The sequence below is a fragment of the Notechis scutatus genome, chromosome 3, assembly GCF_049901735.1.
Source record: "Notechis scutatus isolate UNSWTSFEM ecotype Mainland chromosome 3, rNotScu1.2, whole genome shotgun sequence".
Taxonomy (NCBI): Eukaryota; Metazoa; Chordata; class Lepidosauria; order Squamata; family Elapidae; genus Notechis; species Notechis scutatus.
In genome coordinates this window covers 201,137,393-201,153,250 of record NC_142011.1, presented here as the reverse complement: position 1 = coordinate 201,153,250, position 15,858 = coordinate 201,137,393, and the positions used below count along the sequence as shown (strand labels likewise).

Genomic DNA, 15,858 nt, shown 5'->3' with positions numbered 1-15,858 from the left:
ATTTGTCTCCCGTAAAACAGATAATTAGGGAAGACAACATGTATTGTTCTCTTATCAGTAGATGGATTAGATAGAGAGTGCCTTGATTTTGCACACTAACCCAACAAAAAACATCTCCCCTGCTGCCTCATAGTTCACTCCAAGGGGCTTGAGCGGAGTTGCTCAACAGCTGTAACAGCAGGAGCGCCATTAACAGCCATTGGTAACATCTGTGTTTGTTGAAGAGGTAAGATAGACAAGCTTTGACTCTGCAGTTTTGGCCCCTGAGGAGGCAGTGCTAACAGAGGATGCTTTAGTCTTTCCTGGAAATACTGCTATGCAGGTAGTCCTCGGCTTAAGACCATAACCAAGCCCAAAATGTCTCTTGATAAGCAAGTCTAGCTACTATAATCTACTTCATGTTCTTTGCTTGCAGGGTCAGCAAAATGATTGATTTGTCTGATCGGAGTCATTTTTGGTTATGTGGTTAAAGTGGTTATGGCACCAGACTAGAAATCAGGAGACATTGAGTGCAAGTAAGACCTCTGATTTACTGATCGAGTCATTTTTGGTTCTGTGGTTAAAGTGGTTATGGCACCAGACTAGAAATCCAGGAGACATTGAGTGCTAATCCCACTTTACACATGAAAGCTTGCTGGGTGACTTTAGGCCAATTACCAGGAGACTGTGAGTTCTAGTCCTGCCTTAGGCATGAAAGCCAGCTGGGTCACTTTGGGCCAATCACCAGGAGATTGAATTCAAGTCCTGCCTTAGGCATGAAAGCCAGCTGGGTCACTTTGGACCAATCACCAGGAGACTTGTGAGTTCTAGCCTAACATTAGGTATCAAAAGCAGCTGGATGAGTTTTGGTCAGTCTCAGTCAGACCTCAAAGGGTTGTTGTTATTGGAAAAATAGAAAGAGAAAGGAGTATTAGGTATGTTCACTGCTTTGAGTTTTTTTTATAGAGCATTGAAGGTGGGATAAAAATCTGGGGGAAAAATTCTAGAAGAGGGAAAAAAAACAGCAAATATCATCTAGGTGCCCAACACCTAATTGTCATTTACCTTAAAAGGGAGCAAAGCAAATGATTCATTGAAACAGAAATCTCTTGAGTCATCACTCAGTGTGCTTTTAAAACAATCTTTGGGTTTGTACAAACCTGATCCAAAAAACTTTCCCCTGTTTAAATCGAGATGATGATCATGATGAAAACCAGTGCCATTTTTATTTTTTTAAAAAGTTAAAATCTACAAACGCACCCAAAAAGGGCATGTTGGAATCATGACAATTAAAGAGGCCAATATATGTCCTAAACATTCAGCTGGGACCTTCTCCAATTAAGAATGCATGCTAAGCAGCTGGGTTTCTAATTAGGAACCCCAAAGAGAAAACCTTGATGGCTTGATGAACAGTCTAGCTTGAAATGAAAACCGTGATTCATGTCTTTGACAGCTAGCTGCCTTTATCATCAGTAGCAATGCAGGCATCCTGCAAATGCCATCTGAATATACAGGCAGCCCAGCATCAAATTACTCTGTGCATGCTGCATTGGATTTAAATCACCTAAATCTGGGTACATGAGGTCAGTTTATTAGTTTGCCAAATCAAAGTGCCAGCTGTTCAAACTGATTGCTTAATGTTCCTTTGCAAAAGGGAGCAGAAGTGAAGACTATTCGTCTCAATCAGGCTCCTGCAAGAGGAAGAATAAAATGCGATTGCAAAACATTTATTTGAGTCCAAGCTTTCCTGATGCTGTATAAAAGCTTTGGGATTTTCCTGGCCATGTTAGCTGGAAATTATGGGTGTTTAAGACTGTCACAGCTGGTTATCCCCCAAAAAAGTTTGCTCGGGAGATAGAAGTTAGGAGACAGGAGCACAACTTTTTTTTTTTTTTTGAACAATAGGGCTTATTTTCAGGGACGTGTAAATATATGCACATAAACCACATGCTATTAGATGCCCTTTTCAGTCCAGTGTATAAACTGGTTAACAACAGAATGAAATGATTATAAAAAAGATGCTAAGACTCTAATAAGAATGCAGAGAAGAGCAACAAAAATGATTATGGGACTGGAGTCTAAAACATAATGCATTTTTATGAATGATTGCAAGAACTAGATATGTCCAGCTTAATGAAGAAAAGGACTAGAAGTGACATAATAGCAGCCTTCCAATCAGTGGTGGGAATTTTTTTACTACTGGTTATGTGGGTGTGGCTTGGTGGTCATGGCAGGGGAAGGATACTGCAAAATCCCCATTCCCTCCCTACCCCACTAACCTGCTTTCCAGCCCCATTCTCCTGTGCAGAGCAACCAAAGAAGACCCAGCCGATCAGTTGGGACTTGGGAGGCAGAGAATAGATGGGGGCTGGGCCAGTCAGAGGTGGCATTTGCCGGTTCCCCGAACTACTCAAAATTTCCGCTACCGGTTTTCCAGAACTGGTCAGAACCTGCTGAATATCACCTCTGCTTCCAATGTTTGAGAGGCTCTTAACAGACAGTGTGTGTGTGTGTGTGTGTGTGAGATCTATTCTCCAAAGCACCTGTGGACAAGACAAGAAATAAGGGATGGAAAAATTATCAAAGAGAGATCCAACCTAGAATTAAGGAGAAATTTCTTGACGGTGAGAACAATTGTTCAGATGATTGTTCAGAAATGTTAGGTGCTATATCATTGGAGGTCTTTAAGAACAGATTGGACAGCCACTTGTCTGGAATGGTATAGTGCAGCAGTAGGTTTCCAAAATTTTAACAATGGGTTCTCTGCCCGGTTGCTGGGTGGGTGTGGCTTAGATGGCCTCCTGCACCACAGCAGTGGGGGGGCAGGCGTTTTTGCCCTCCCTGGGCTCCGGAGGCTATCTGGAAACTGGAAATAGGCCCATTTCCATCCTTCCCAAACTTCCGGAAGGCCTGTTTCTCACCCTCCTCGAGCCTCCGTGTGAGCCCTGCACTTACCTGCATCCAAAACAGGCCATGTGGGGACTCCGGGGAGGGGAGGGGAGTGGTGGGCGGTGCCTGCCAGGAGTGGGATTTGGGGGTTCTCCAAACTGCACAGAATCTTAGCTAGGGGCTCTCCCGAACCCCCAGCAGCCCACCCTGGTATAGTGTCCCCCTGTTTGAGCTGAGAGTTGGATTAGAAGTCTTCCAAGGACCCTTCCAACTCTTTTTTTCTGGAATTGTGTAATCTACTACTAAAAATCGATTTTATATAGATTATTCTCGACTTAACAATGGATCTGGGAAAGGGAATTTGCAACTTAGGTTAAAGTTCCAACAATTGGCACCCCCTCCGTGGTCATGTGACCAAACTTGGGCTTCTCAACAACATGGCTGCATTTAGGGCTGCTTGGAGCATCCTGTGGCAATGTAGCCACTGTTAGAATTCCGACACTTAACCTCATTTAAATCATGAGTCTCTAGCCAAACTCCAAAAAGATTTATTGGGAGTTAGAAGATGCGGCATTGCCTGGCTGTAGCCGACTCTGAGACACATCATTCATTGTCATCCTTGACCCTGGTTTCCCCCCACCCCCCTGGGTGTATCATAATTCATATTCTCCAGTGGGACACATCCATAGTCAAGAGTCATCAATCGTGCTCTCCAGTTAGAATTTTGCGCGACAAAAACCTCGGTCACCTAGAAATTATATTTGAAAACATGGAATGAAAGCTGCCCACTGTTTCCCCTTCCCTTTCTGTTGACAACTCTAAAAAGGTCATAGAAATATTTTACGAGTTGACAGCCACATTGTACGATTGGCAAAACCTGTTCTGACCCAAACCCTTGTCCAATAAAACAAACACGAACCAAAGGGAACAGAAACCTTTTAATGATTCTTACGAATCCCCGGTTAAAAGGCTGCTGCACACTAATGAATTTTGATAAGCATGAGCCTTGCCGGAACTGTGCGAGGCTGCCAAGAATAACAGATAAGGTTACCTAGAGATATTTTACAACACAAGAGTCTTCAAATACCAACTAAGATATTGCAATGTCCACGAGGCTTGAGTTTCAAAACACCTTTGCTTCCTGCAAAGAATGTCTGCTTCACAGCTGGCTTTTATCTTCTTGAAGGAGGGGCCATTATCTTGCAGCCTCCCGAGTCACCCGTGCTGCTGTAACTGCTCCTACGAGCAATCCTGCACACACGCGCACTTAGCACAGGCTCCTTGGGAACCTCCTCATCGCTGCTGCCAGCCCCCACAATCTCTGAAGGCAGCAGTCCACTCCCTAATGGTCCTGGCCCCTCATCTGAGTCCTTGCTCTCCTCAGCTGTCTGCACCTGCTCCCGGCTAACCACAACAAAACCACAGCTACAGCAAACCATTGGTTCAATGAATGACCACAACACAAAGGGTTATAAAAGACTCTGCACAGCACTGACAGCTGCCATCTTTGCAGTGCCAACCCATTTTACAGCCATTATGGTATATGATTGTAATGGGCAGGCTTCATTACGGTCATAAGTTGAGAAGATAGTCCTCTTATGTCCAAAATTCAGCCCAAAATTCCGATTGCTAAGTGAAATATTTGTCACGTGAGTTTTTCCCCATTTTACGACCTTTCTTGCCCAGGGGAAAAAAATGTACAGGTAGTCCTTTATGTATGTCCAAAATTCAACCCAAAATTACTGCTGCTAAGTGAGATATTTGTTATGTGAGTTTCCCCCCATTTTACGACCTTTTCTGCCTCTGAAAGAAGGAACCGTCTTGTCATTTCATAAAACCGAACAAACAAATAAGTAACTTGCTTTTGTGCTTAATCTGTACAATTTCTTAAACCTTTCAAACACACTAATTAGGCATGCACTGACTACCACGTTGTCAACACCTTCACGAATCTCGGCAGACTGTACTTGCTGACTAATTTTGTCTTTGAGCTGCATTGCCAAATAGATTTGTCCCATATGTCGAATTAAAGCAATTTCTTTACGTTGGCACAGCAGTTGCACATTTATCCTGGTCTACCTAAAAAAACAACAACTGAATTTCACCTCTAGAATTCGCTATCTTGTACAAATAATCAATTATGCATACGAGATGTCAGTATTCAACTACCTCTGTCCATTCTGGCCCGTTTGTGTCACATCCTTAGAAGTACTTAATTAAAAAGGAATTAAAACAAAAGGAATGATAAGAACAAGCTATGAAATCCTTCACACAGTAATTGCTTTAACACCGTTGCACGTTGCCAATGAATGCCTTCCACAAATTAATGGACATTATTGATCTGAGGAGAGGTCCAGCATGAACACCTGATTAGTGAGAAGAGAAGCAAAGAAGGACCATTTAGGGGAAGAGATCAGGCATATCAAAAATGAAAGGATAATCCTGTGCGTAGCATAACATAGCATAACATAGCATAGCATAGAATTCTTTATTGGCCAAGTGTGGTTGGACACACAAGGAATTTGTCTTGGTGCAAATGCTCTCAGTGTACATAAAAGAAAAGATACATTCGTCAAGAGTCAAGAATCATAAGGCACAACACTTAATAGTCATAGGGTACAATAAGCAATCAAATCCATACTAGGAAACAGTCAATATAAACCGTAAGGATACAAGCGACAAAGTTACAGTCATAAGTCACAAGTGGGAGGGGATAGGTGATAAGGAGTGATGAGGAGATTAATAATAGTAGTAGTGCAGAATTTGTAAGTAGTTGGACTGTAAATTGTAAATAGATCGTACTGAGAATCATTTAGTTTCCCCTGCTAGGGATAACATTGTTTACCCTAACTGGTTTGGGTAAAAATAATAAATAAGGTATCATGGTTTGTCAGATAAAGTGTATGTGACTTTAAGCTAAAGGAATGTAATTAAGGGTGCAGCTGTAAAAGTACTATATAAGCAGCAAGGCACTCTCTGACTCTTACTGGCTGGCTTATTGAAGACTGCGTTCTTGCTGGATCGGGGAGGAGAAGAAGTGTTGGATTACTTTGAAGATATTTCTCAATGGAGAGAAGATAAGTTTTGGACAGATTTATTATATGTGTACTGACACTGGCTATTCGACACGGACTTTGCAATTAGAGTATCCTCGACAAGACTTGACTGAAATGATATATGACTAATGGACCGTTTATTTGACTATGCTATAATTCTTAAATGGAATAAACAATATTTTTGATAGCACAAGCGTATCTGTATTTTTACTGTGTGTTAACTAGAAAACTTATCTCACACATTTACCTGTCTTCCTATCTGACTTCGCTGTACGTTCTGTTTAGTTTGTTTTCCTTAACACCCGTTGGGGAATCCAGGCTTAACATCCCCAATCTCTTATATTTGTGGAAGTGGATTGTCTTCTGTGTTTGTTTGTTTGTTTGTTTATTAATTTATGAAAATTTCTATGGCCGCCCAACTCACTCTTAGTGAATCTGGGCGGCCTACAGGGATTAAAAAAAAAAAAATTCCAATATTAAAATCCTTCATTAAAAGCAATAACTTGTTATCCTCCGGCAGCAACAATCGCCTAAGCCATTTGATGGGCTTCATAAGGAGTCCAGTGGCGCTCATGGTTAAGAGGCTGGTTTGGAGGTTAGCGAACCTGTGTTTGAGACCCAAGTGCTGCCATGGGGTGGGGTAAGCTCCCGTCATTCGCTCCAGCTCCTGCCAGAAACCTGAAAGGAGCCCTCAACTGGGCATCTCCTGGGCCTTTCAACACAAGACACACCTCAGGGCTTTTGACAAGAGTGTGATGTGATGGCATCTCTGCGCTAGATGGACCTCCCTAGGAGAGGGGACCCCTGCCTCCCTTTTTGCAAAGTTTTCCTTTTGCAACAGAGCAAGGGTGAAACCTCACCATCCTGTGGATGGTAAATAGGAAGGAGAAAAAAAACTACTCATCATTCTCTTTATGTTCTTTTTTTATTTGTATTTGCCCTTTAGGTAATGATTCTGATGTTGACCTTGACAGGAGGGAAGATGAGCGAGAAAAACCGTCCAAGAGGCAGCGGGTACAAAGAACTGAGAAAAGTCTTTCTTCAAAAGAAGCAGACTCGGGAGCTAAGAATCCTATCATAAGTGTGGTTTTGACAGCCCACGAAGCAATTCCAGGTAACCATAGTTATTTCTGGGGGGAAGGGGGGTTCTTTCTTTCTTTCTTTCTTTCTTTCTTTCTTTCTTTCTTTCTTTCTTTCTTTCTTTCTTTCTTTCTTTCTTTCTTTCTTTCTTCCTTTTTCTCTCATACCTTCCTTCTCTTTTCTCTATCTCCCTTTCCTCCCTCCCACTTTCTGCTCCCTCCCTCTCTTTCTTTCTTTCTTTCTTTCTTTCTTTCTTTCTTTCTTTCTTTCTTTCTTTCTTTCTTTCTTTCTTTCTTTCTTTCTTTCTTTCTTCCTTTTTCTCTTCTTCCTTCTCTTTCTTTCTCCCTTTCTTTCTTTCTTTTCTGCTCCCTCCCTCTCTTTCTGACTTTCTTTCTGACTTTCTTTCTTTCTTCCTTTTTCTCTCATACCTTCCTTCTCTTTCTCTATCTCCCTTTCCTCCTTCCCACTTTCTGCTCCCTCCTCTCTTTCTGACTTTCTTTGACTTTCTTTCTTTCTTTCTTTCTTTCTTTCTTTCTTTCTTTTCTTTCTTTCTTTCTTTCTTTCTTTCTTTCTTTCTTTCTTTCTTCCTTCCTTCCTTCCTTCCTTCCTTCCTTCCTTCCTTCCTTCCTTCCTTCCTTTTTCTCTCCCCTTCCTTCTCTTTCTCTTCTCCCTTTCCTCCCTCCACTTTCTGCTCCCTCCTCTCTTTCTGACTTTCTTTCTGACTTTCTTTCTTTCTTCCTTTTTCTCTCATACCTTCCCTCTTTTTCTCTATCTCCCTTCCTCCCTCCCACTTTCTGCTCCTCCCTCACTTTCTTTCTTTCTTTCTTTCTTTCTTTCTTTCTTTCTTTCTTTCTTTCTTTCTTTCTTTCTTTCTTTCTTTCTTTCTTTCTTTCTTTCTTTCTTTCTTTTCTTCCTTTTTCTCTCATACCTTCCTTCTCTTTTCTCTATCTCCCTTTCCTCCCTCCCACTTTCTGCTCTCTTTCTTTCTTTCTTTCTTTCTTTCTTTCTTTCTTTCTTTCTTTCTTTCTTTCTTTCTTTCTTTCTTTCTTTCTCTTCTCTCTCTCTCTCTCTCTCTCTCTCTCTCTCTCTCTCTCTCTCTCCCCTCCATCCATCCATCCATCCATCTATCTATCTATCTATCTATCTATCTATCTATCTATCTATCTATCTATCTCTATCTCTATCTCTATCTCTATCTCTATCTCTCAAACCTTCCTTCCCTTTTCTCTGTCTCCCTTCCTTCCCTCCCTCCCTTTCTTCTTTTTCTTTCTTTTTCCTTCCTTCCTTCCTTTATTGTTTTTACAATTAACTCAAGGCACCGAGCCTATCCAACCTATCTTCCTCCTCCAATTTTACCCCCAACAACAACCCTGCGAGGTGAGTTGGGCTGAGAGAGAGTAACTGGCCCAAAGTCACCCATTGGTTTTCATGGCTAAGGTGGGAGTAGAATTGATGGCCTTCCATTTTCTAGCCTGGTGCTTTAACCCCTAGCCCATATGGTATCTCGTTCAATGACACATTTCTTTCACCTTTCCATAAAGATGATACAGATAGGCCCCCCTCATGTACTATGCAATTATGGATGTGAAAGAATCTGCATCCCTATAGTTGCATTTCAGTATAAAATATACAGCTTTTGACCCAAGAGCTAGAAGATTTTTGCCAAATCATGGAAAAAAACAGGGGCTCGCTTCTTGCCGGCTCATTAGACTTGCAAAGTGGAAAAAAATATGAAATTATGGATGACAAAAACTTAGTTGCCTATAAATAATGCAGAATTCTAGATGGCTGAGCCTCGGAGCTCGACTGTCAGCTGTAAAATAAGGGTTTGAGGGGCCCGAAAGGGTGACCCACATATAAGCATTTAATTCTTAGAGGAAGCATCTTAACTTCCGCTAATGGGCTCATGTGCATTTAGGTTAATTGCGCAGAGCATAGGAATTACATGGGTGACCTGGTCTAGGAAGGGACTTAAACTTTTGCCAGAAAGGAAGGACGGGGTGTCTCATGCTAACAGCAAGTCCTTCCTTTCAGTGTTGTGCAAATTTTGCCTTTTGACTGCACAAAATAACATCATTCCAGTATTCAACTAATTACAAAGTCTGCACTACTATTACTGTTAACCTTCTCATCGCTCCTTATCACCCATCCCCTCCCACTTGTGACTATATGACTGTAACTTTGTCGCTTGTATCCTTACAATTTATATTGACTGTTTCCTAGTATGATTTGATTGCTGATTGTACCCTATGACTATCATTAAGTGTTGTACCTGATGATTCTTGACTCTTGATGAATGTATCTTTTCTTTTATGTACATTGAGAGCATTTGCACTAAGACAAATTCCTTGTATGTCCAACCACACTTGCCCAATAAAGATAACAGATAATCAGAGTTGGAAGGGACCTTGTAGGTCATCTAGTCCAACCCCCTCCCCAAGCAGGAGACCCTACACCATTTCTGACAAATGGCAGTCCAGTCTCTTCTTGAAAGTCTCAACTGATGGCGCTCCCACAACTTCCGAGGGCAACTTCTGTTCCATTGGTTGATTGTTCTCACTGTCAGAAAGTTTCTCCTTGTTTCCAGGTTAAATCTCTCCTTGTTCAGTTTCCATCCATTATCCCTTGTTTGGCCTACAGGCACTTTAAAAAATAGATTAACCCCTTCCTCCCTGTGGCAGCCCCTCAAATATTGGAAGACTGCTATCCTGTCTATTCTATTGGAATACTCTGGATTTGAATTATAGATATGGACTTCTTTTTAATCAACTCTTACCGGTAGTGCTCGACTTACAACAGTTCATTTACTAACCGTTCAAAGCTACAACAGCAGTTAAAAAGAGTGACTTTTGACTGTTTTTCACAGTTAACGACCATGGGTGGGCTTCAAAAATGTTAGTAAGGGGTTCTCTGTTGCTGGGTGGGGCATGGCCTAGTCGACCTCCTGCACCACGGCGGGGGAGGGGGGCGTTCTCACTCTCCCCGGGTTCCAGAGGCTTTTTTCCCGAACTTCCGTGGGGCCTGTTTTTCACCCTCCCTGAGCCTCCAGGCGCACCCTGCACTTGCCTGCATCCAAAATGGGCCACGTGGGGACTCCTGGGAGGGGCGGAGCAGAGTGGGCGGGGCCAGCCAGGAGTGGGATTTGGGGGTTCTCCGAACTGCACAGAATCTTATCTGGGGGCTCTCCCGAACCCCCAGCAGCGAACCCCTATTAATGACCCTTGCAACATTCCCCACGATCCCTTGATTCAGGCAACTGACTCATATTTATGATGGTTGCAGTGTCCTGGAGGGGGTCGTATGACCTTTTGTGACCTTCAGACCAGCAAAATCCACAAAGTAGCCAGGTTCACCAAGCAACCTTGTTACTAACTTAACAACTGCAGTGATTTACTTAATAACAAGAAAGGTCTTAAAATGGGGCAAAACTTATCTAACAAATGTTCCACTTAGCAACCGAAATTTTGGGCGCTGTTGTGGTCCTAAGTCAAGGATTACCTGTATAGATACGGACATTTTAAATCAACTGTTATTCCATGAATGCAATGGAAAGATTGATAAATACCATTTCATGTGGTTAATGTATTGTTCGTTTGTTTATTGGGTTTTTATCCCACCTTCGTTACTTTATAAATAACTCAAGGCAGCAAATGTACCTACCAATCTTTCCTCCTTCTTATTTCTCCTACAATAGCTGTGTGAGGTAGGTTGGGCTGAGCAGGAGTGACTAGCCCAAAGTTACCCAGCCAGTGTATAATGATGAAAACTAGGCTGAATATTTTTGTACTTGTAATACATCTATCATAATTTTATCTTCTTCTATGTCATTTCACAATACAATGACATTAAAATGTCATCAACCTTCACTTGACCTGTGTGCAGTGATAGTTTTTAAACTTTTTGGACTGATGCATTTTGGTTTGGTTTGTTTTTCCAGCAATTTCAAAACAGATTTTTGAACAACAAATGTTTTCCTTCAGGCCAGTTATAGCCCCATAGAGACATCGCTTAAGTCAGGGGTCGCCAACCTTTTGGATCTCAGGGACTACCAAACTCATAATTTATTTTAAATCCCGCGGACCAGAAACCCTGGAAAAATCCCCCAAAAAGTCTGTGAGAGAGTGGGGGGTGGGGAGAGAAAGAGACAGACAGACAGACAGACATTTTTGGCTTCATGCAAGGAAAGCAGCAGAAACAGCAGAAGTCTTTCTTTCTCTCCCCCAAACTCCGCCAGAAAGGAGTCTTTGCCAGTGCAGCCTCTTGGAGCAGGATGCCTTGCAGGGTCCCAAAGACTCATTTCTGGTGGAGTTTGGGGGAGAGAAAGAAAGACTTTTGCTGCTTTCCTTGCGTGCAGCCAAAAGCAGAAGAAAGAAAGAAGCGGAAAGAAGCAGCCCAGTGGCCAGGCCAGGAGCATGGGGTGAGTGGGGCAAGTTCTCCCCCTCCTCCCTTTTCCCCCTCCCCTCACTACCTCGTTTTGTTTGCAATGCAAACGATGCAAGTCTTGTGTTCCCGCAGGCCATGTGGGCGGCGCAGCCTTGTGTTCCCCCACAGCCTGGATTAATTTAAGACACAGGTTAGGACTTGACCTTCAGAAAAAGATGTGTGGATACGTAACAAGTCTATAACCACATACTGTAGTTCAAGATACCTAATCTACCTTTGTTTGAGTGTATGAGTGAAACCGATTTAGTTGCATTGGTCCTTCTTTGAGTTGTACCCTGGGGCAAGCTTGAAAGTTTGCCCATTTGGGGGTACGGCAGTGTGATGCTTGCAGGCTTTTATCATTTTATGTAGCAGTCCCGCGTGTAGGTGTAGCCTGATTTGTTCATCCTCCAAAAAGAGACCTGGAAAAAGGGAGAAAAAAACGAACAACTTCAAGAACACAGCAGGAGAAAAAAAATTATCTTGTGGATTTTATGTTTTATGGTTTGGTTATGTTAAATCTTGTAAATGCAACCTCAGCATCCTTCCTGTTGCAACATTATTCTCTTGTGTATAATCCCTTTAATTTCACGCTTCTGTAATTTCTCCATTTATGTTTTGTGTTGTCTGTGTTCTTCTACATGTAACTATCTGTGCATCTGTGGGACAAAAGCTATGCCTTTTTACCAGACCCATAGTCCCTTTTAACTAGTCCCACAGAATAACAGAGTTATAAGGGACCTTGGACGTATTCTGGTCCAACCCCCTGCTTAAGCAGGAAGCCCCTATACCAGTGATGGCGAACCTATGACACGCACGCCAGAGGTGGCACACAGAGCCCTCTCTCTGGGCACGCAAGCAGTTGCCACAACGCCATTTCTCTGTGCATACGTGCCTCCCGCCGGCCAGCTGGTCTTCGTGTCTCTGCCATGCATGTGTGTGGGGGTACCCATATGGGGGTTGCATGTGCAGGGAGGGCACATGGGGGGGCACACATGCACGCGAGGGGGCGGGGCTCACACGCGAGAAGTGCGTGCATGTTGCATTTTGGGGATGCGTGCATGTGCGCTTTGGGCACTTGGTGCCAAAAAGATTAGCTATCACTGTCCTATACCATTTCAGACAAATGGTTGTCCAATCTCTTCTTAAAAACATCCAGTTGCTACTTCTTTGTCTCCAAGCAACCAAGGGCAGGGTAGTTCTTGATTTACGACCACAATTGAGCCCAAAATTTTATGTTGCTAAGTGAGACTTCTATTGAGTTCTGCCCCATTTTCTGGAGTGGGATTCTACCGGTTCAGAGCGGTTCTATAGAACCGGTTGTTATGATTCTGCACAGTTCAGAGAACCCGGCAAATCGTGCCCCTGGCTGGCCCCGCCCCTCTCCACCTGTCCCTCCCTGCCCAGTCAGTCCTTTTCACGCATGCACAACATCGCTGACTGCATTGTCCCCCGCCCAGTCACTCCTTAAGTTATTTTTCCCCCGTCCCAACAATCAACTGTTCCGATGATAAGCTGTGCCGGGATCTCCCTCGCTGTCTTACTGCTTCACCCAGGAGGCTTCCCTGAGGCCCAGACAGTGATCACATGACCCCGGGACATTGCAAACCATTCATAAATGCATGCCAGTTGCCCAGGTGTCTGGATTTTGATCATGTGACCATGAGGATGCTATAACGGTCATAAGTGTGAAAAAGACAGGTCATAAGTCACTTTTTCTGGTGCTGTTACAACCTCGAATGTTCATTAAACAAGTTGTTGTAAGCTGAGAGCTACCTCTATCCTCCACTGATTTTTTTTTTTAAATCTGTCTTTTCAAAAAAAAAAAAAAATTTTTTTTTGCCATTCTCCATATTTGCCCCGTACTCCATTGTTAACACGGAACACTTAAATATATGTTATTTCTCTAAATAAAAATGAGTAAAACTGCTTGATGGGCAATAAAGGGAAAAAATGAGATGAGCTATGGAGGGAAAAAGCACTCATTATTGTTTATCAAACAGCTTCCCATTCTGTTCTAAATGTCAGCTTTTAGCTTTATCTTTTTTTTTTCCAGGTAGTCTCTTTTTTCTTAGGTTGTCTTCTTAATTGTTTGCTACTCATTTCTCTTTGCTCTGTTTTTTCCCCATGGCCTTTGTAGATAAGCTCTTACATTGAAATTAAAATATGAAGCCCTATTGTTCACATCTCAAGATTGTTCATCTACTGCTGCACAAAAGCAGTGTTATTCTTTAAAAACAAAAACCAGAAAGTTGCTCATTAACTAAGAGAAGATGTTAGAGCTGAGCCAAAACTCAGCAGGGATATTTCAGAATTCGGGTGATAATACCGAGATGAGAAACTAGCAAAAAACGGAATTGGTGAATGATTGGATGAGAAGAAGCGATGTTTAACCGTTCCTTGGCTTGCCATTTCTTACCACTGGATGTTTCTTCCTTCTCTCTAGGTTAGATTTGCTTCTAGATTCAGAGTAGGGCTGTTTATAGGGGAACGTTAGGGATCAATCTAGATTTTCAGATTCAGAAGTTGAAGAATTGATCACTTTGAATCTCAGTTTATATATGGAGATGTTCGTTAAGCTGGTGGAGGAGTGAAGCTGGGAATTAGTCTGGAATCATTACATGGGCTAAAGAGGACAAGGTCTGAACCTCCCCTTGAATACCCGTGAATCTCAACTAGTCTTGCCCAGATACAAACTGCCAGGCATTGAGCAATAAAGTACTGATAGGTCATTTGAACTCTTCACATATGGCACTGCTTTTTCGTACCTGAAAGGAATTAGCTACAGAAAGTGTTCTTGAAGAGACTCATCTGTCTCAACCTATTGTTCAAGCTGATGTCCACTTACAAAAGAGATGACTTTTGTAGTGGTCTTCTGATGGCAACAAATGTTCAAATTCCCTCCTCATGGCTCTGACCAGATGCTTCTTGATGGCTGGGAATCTTGGACTGGAAATGGACGTTGCTTGCATTTTGACAATCTTGAGTTTTGTGCAAGGGTGGGATCCTACTGGCATAACAACCGGTTCGCTTCGCACACATGCGCACTGTGTGCGCATGCACACCACATACGCATGCGCACTACTTACAAATTACCGGGTCCAACAAACATTCCCTGCTCCAGCTGACGAGCGGCACTCAGCCGTGCCGCGCAAAGCAGCTGAGGAGGAAAACGCAGAGACTAAAGGACAACCTAGAGCCTGGGCGGGTAGGTAGACCAAACAGACGACCAGACCATCGTTGCAGTGAACCGGTTCGGGGTCAGCTGCTCTTCGGAGTTACCGGTTCTATAGAACTGGGCCAAACCGGTAGAATCCCACCCCTGGATTTGTGGTCTTCAGGCTCTTTTTTCTAAAGTAAGCTTTTGAGTTTTAGTATGCCTTGTTGTAAGATATATTACTGCAATAAATATCTTGAGTTTGTTATCAGAAGCTGGTGTGTAGCTTAGAATGCTACAAGGGTAACTTTCAAAAATTGTTTATGATGACTAGAGTAGAGAGGCCACAGTAGTGGCCTTGAAAGGCTAGGAGGAAGCTCCATTGCCAAGACAACAGTCAGATAAACAAGGCTTGAGCCCAGAGCAATAAAATGGCTTGTGAAAATGCCTTATGATCCAAATTCAGATCGTGTGACCATGGTTAACGCTGCAACAGTCACAACTGTGACTAGCAACTATTCATCAGTTGCTTTTTTTTCTCCAACGCTGCTGCAATTTCAAATGGTCACTAAACAAATTGTTGTAAATTGAGGACTACCTGTATTCTGCTTATCCTGTATAGTATTTTAGAGGCCTTTAGGTGAATTGCATTTCTGTTTTTGCTGCAGGTGCCACAAAGATAGTCCCTGTGGAAGCAGCTTCTCCCCAAAATGAGCCACCCGTCAACTCAGAAACCTCTGTGGCAGACTCATCTCAGCGAAGAGGTTATCAGGAATATGCCATTCAGCAAACTCCTTACGAGCAACCAATGAAATCAAGCAGGTAATCTCCATTTACAAATCTTAAGTACAGAAAGCAACCTTCTCTAACTTAAATTACTGAGAAGGAGCAATCATGGCATTTTTGGAAAGATGCTTGGGAGACCTGCGTTGAAGCTAAATGTATTATAGGCATCCTTTTAAAATTCCAGGACTTTTAATTCATGCTAAGGATGTTTCATCGTTCAGGGAATGCTACAGCTTTCTTGGTAAAAGTTGGGTAGCAATTAGCACATGAGAAGGCTGTTATTTGGAACATTGCATTGTTGTTTTTTTCCCTATTTAGCTAACGGCATATATAAAATTGTGTGCTTGTCAGGTGACCTAATTTCAAGAAGCTATTAGCATAATTGAGGGAGCTGTATGATGTGGTGGAATGTACTCTGGAGTCCCAGGAACGAGGGGCCACTTCCTAGAGAGCAAAGAGGCAGCTGTAGTTGGAATGTCTGGTAAGCAG

At 42.7% G+C, this 15,858-nt stretch overlaps 1 protein-coding gene across 1 annotated transcript in view; it reads left to right on the top strand.

Annotated features, from left to right (window-relative positions):
• The window catches only part of ZFAT (zinc finger and AT-hook domain containing), a 131,557-nt gene that overhangs the window by 31,975 nt on the left and 83,724 nt on the right, over positions 1–15,858 (top strand). The window contains exons 4-5 of the mRNA XM_087962218.1: positions 6,871–7,038; positions 15,252–15,405. Coding sequence (XP_087818344.1) covers positions 6,871–7,038; positions 15,252–15,405 — 322 coding nt within the window. The remainder of the gene's footprint in view (positions 1–6,870; positions 7,039–15,251; positions 15,406–15,858) is intronic.